Below are 4,090 nucleotides of genomic sequence, written 5' to 3'. Positions count from 1 at the left end.
TAATAAAAAAATTGTGTAACTTAGCAACCTATCTAATTCATTTTGGTTTTAGTCGATTTATATTTTTGTTTATGGAAAACATATAATTTTTTTTATACACTAGTTATGTTTTATAATTGTATAATACAATATTTTAAAACATAATTTATTATCAATGGAAAAAATTTATTGTTAATGACTCAGCTCCTATTATCTATAGTAATGAAGTCTATAGTGTTTTAAAAAAAAAGTAATTAGATCATATGTTTTTGTGAAAAGAATTAAACTGTTAATATGAATAAGAATTTGTTAGTAACATTTATTAAAAAATTATGAGAATAAGAATGAAATTAAAAAGAGGAAGAAATTAAAAGAAGAAAAGAGAAAGAGAGGATTATATAAGAGCGACACTTGCTCATATTCCTGTACAAGGTCCTCAAAGCTTACTTCTCCACATGCCCTCCAATCCTTACCTACTACCACCGGCCATTCTATAATATCATGAATCACACCACCACCTCCTCTTCTTCCTCCTCCACTTCCACCACCACCACCACGAAACGCTCCAAAGACGGAGAAATCAGCGACGAAGTTACCAAAAAGTCCAAGAAAACCGAAACTATTGATCAAGGAGAACACCCCGTCTACCGCGGCGTCCGACGGCGGAGCTGGGGCAAATGGGTGTCGGAAATCCGAGAGCCAAAGAAAAAATCAAGAATATGGCTTGGGACATTTGACACCCCAGAGATGGCAGCTGGAGCCCATGATGTAGCCGCAATTGCAATCAAAGGTCACTCGGCTATCCTCAACTTCCCCGAACTCGCTAACCAGTTTCCCAAGCCGGCTTCCAATTCCCCTAGAGATGTCCAAGCCGCAGCACTCAAAGCCGCCACTTTAGTCCTTCGAAACCTTAATTCCAGTAAAGACGAATTGGAGCCGAGCCAGCTTGAGCTTCCATGTACATGTTCTTCATCGTCACCTCAAAGTAACATAACGGATGACCCGTTTCTTGATTTGCCGGATCTCTTTATGGATCTCGGGAACCGGATTCTCTATACACTGCCGGAGAAATTTACCGGTAACAGTGAATTCTGGCCAGAAGACCATTTCTTGTGGAACTATATATAGTTAGACAAGTTTCTATGCCAAAAAAATATTTACAATTAAAAACCAGATTTTTTATATATCAAATTGAAGTTATATTGTAATTTTTTTTTTTTTAATTTTTGTAAATTAATGAAGTTAATTAATTTATGGTCATTTTTTTTATCTGCATGGCTTCAAGGGGAGTAGCTATCATTTCTTTTTGAACAACAACAATTCATTAAAAAACCAATTACCCTAACAAGAAGCTAGAGCAGAGCACAAAAGAACCAGGCTTACATATTAATTAGCTAAGAATAGCTACCAATTAAATTTTCTTGATTAGTTAATTAATACTTAATCGACCAAAAAACTATAATACGTATTTACAAATAGATTATAGATGATCCGGCATGTTTACTTGAACTTTCATCAATTATCCATCAAATTATAGAATGATTACGCATAATATGCTACATAAACAAACGCGGTATGTTTGATAAATGTCCTTGAGACTTTGCATGATTAATGATGATCACCTTTCTCCAGTTTGGTTGAATAATTAGAACATCTAATGAGGAAAAAACGCAACCCCTTGTGATATAGAGCATGTGGCAAAGGTGCTTTCGTAAATATTTTTATTTTTTTATTTTTTTATTTTTTTTAATTTTCTTTGCCCATCTTTGTTTTTTACAATATGAATGATAAAAACTATACCTATATGCTTAAAATGAAACACATAATAATGCCAAAAGCAACTCCTTGTAATGGCATTTATCAAAGGTGCCTTTTTTTTTTTACCTCTTTTCGCTCATTTTCTTTCTATATCAATTTAAAATCTTATGCCATGGGAAGAAAAGGAAATAACAAAAATAAATAAAATCAAATAATAAAGTAGGAAGAAATCACATGTAGATATGAGTGAGTGTGAAGTAAGAATCTTCCAGGTCAATTTCTCATGGAAATGTATCAATTTTGTCTCTAAATATTCCTAGATTTTTAGGTATGCTAGATCTTGGCAAAACATTTCAAATCTTGGCATGCTTCTTGTACCCTATAATTGTGGTATAGTTTTCTAATTAAAAAAAAAGGACAAATGGTTCAAGTTATTGATTTATTATCATAGCTTGTAATTATACTTTTACAAAGTTTTAACGATTCTTAACACAAAATGTACGTGATTCATATTTGATGTGAAAAGTAAAAACGGAAATAGTATTATCCAATCAAGGCTTTATTCTTTAATGTTAATTATTTTTTCACTTTGTCATAAACTTTCTTTTAATCCTCCTTTATATTTCGCTTTATATTTTTTTCACTCGAGTAATGTTACAACATAAATATGATTATATTAGACATATTATTAATAGTATAGGGTTGGAACTGCAATTATATTTAATGTATTAAACAATCAATTAATACATCATATTTACCAAGTTTATCTTGGTATCAAATCTTATTTCTGGTCCTCCTTAGGGTTACAACCCTAGTTGCTGATCAAATCCAATTCACATAGGACAAAGATCGATCTTCACAACTGATCAAAACTGATGATGACCATTACTACCTTCTCCACAACAGAGAAGACATCACACAATTCTCATAAGTTCTTTTTTACTTTATCTCCTACAAATTATGGCTTTTGGAAAACTTTGATTCAACCGTTCCTTGTTACCAACAATCTTTTTTGGCTATGTCAATGACACAATTCCCTGTCCCACTCAAACCCTTCCAACGGATGACAAAGCCACATCTGCTGACCCTACACCAAAACCCTCATACATTGCATGGCTTGCTAATAATGCTCATGTGTGTATGCTTCTACTATCCACCATCTCTGAAGCATCCTACGCTTATGCACAAGGGACGAGAACCAAAGACATTTGGCTCTCTCTACAACGAGCATATGCTCCTCAATCTACATCTAGAGAGTATACCCTTAAAACACAGCTTCTCAAACTTGATATGAAACCCGATGAAACGGCCTCTACATACCTCCTATGTGATCAAGAATAATCTCCTACCCTAGCCAACATTAGTAAACCTATTAAAGAGAAAGATCTTGTCATGCTTGTGATCTCTGGTCTTCGCGATGAATATAATATACTAAAGTCCACCCTCCTGGCTCAATAAGCCCCCACCTCCTTCTAAGAACTCAATGGCATTCTCGCTGACCATGTCTTCATGGTCAAGAAAAGTTTATCCGTTGTTACACCTATACAAGCCTTCGCTACCATCTCTTCCACCTGCTCCACTAGTACTACTACTACTACTATACATCCTGATGTTTTACAAGCTCTCCAACAACTTCTTTCCTAGCTGGGTCTCCAACTTAACCCAACCCCCGCCTCATCGCCTCAAGCTTTTTACACCAACCACCCTCCATATTCTCGAGTACTTACTTCAAACAACCTTCATGGCCAAGGCATCTATACTCAACCACTAGGATGAACCAATACCAACCAATTCCCTTGGGCCTCTACGCTAAATATGACATCCCTATTTTCATGGCCAGAAAAAACCGATTTTGTTTATGCTTGTTTAAAAAAAAATCAGAGTAACATTTTAAAGAAAAGTGTTGCGGAATTTGTTCCCAAAAGAAAATATGATAAAGATTTATCAAAGCATTTCCGAAGAAATGTATTTCATTAAAACCTCGGGATGTCATGTTCGATACAGATCAAAAGCATAAACAGCACAATATAAGCCCTACAACATTTATTCATATATCTACAGGCCTATAATCCGTAATCCCTCATCCAAACATCACATCTATGCTCAAGTGCCACTACCTGTAATATAAGAAACTGAGTGGGTCGGGCTTAGGAGTCTGGTGAGCGCATAGGGTTTTCAACCCACAATAAATAAGTTTATTAATTTCATCAACCAACAATAACCCGATTACCCGTTCTCATTATCCTCTCTTTACATCCCTAAAACTCCTATCATAAGGGACCTAGCCTAAGGATCATCATCGGGATGGACACTACTGCTAAGGGGGTTCCTTAGCAATAAATGTCCTTAAGGC

The 4,090-nt window shown here is 35.1% G+C and overlaps 1 protein-coding gene across 1 annotated transcript; it reads left to right on the top strand.

The window, feature by feature from the left end:
• The first annotated feature begins 395 nt into the window (after positions 1-395).
• Positions 396-1,248, top strand: LOC145094225 (ethylene-responsive transcription factor ERF039-like). The gene has a single exon (XM_079032527.1). It carries the CDS (start codon positions 481-483, stop codon positions 1,105-1,107), a length of 627 nt encoding a protein of 208 aa, XP_078888653.1. The 5' UTR covers positions 396-480; the 3' UTR covers positions 1,108-1,248.
• Positions 1,249-4,090: the final 2,842 nt, after the last annotated feature.

Source organism: Lactuca serriola, chromosome 3, assembly GCF_051521515.1.
Source record: "Lactuca serriola cultivar US96UC23 chromosome 3, Lser_US96UC23_V15, whole genome shotgun sequence".
Taxonomy (NCBI): domain Eukaryota; kingdom Viridiplantae; phylum Streptophyta; class Magnoliopsida; order Asterales; family Asteraceae; genus Lactuca; species Lactuca serriola.
Note: the sequence above shows the minus strand (reverse complement) of the source record. Positions and strands in the feature narration are given on the sequence as shown.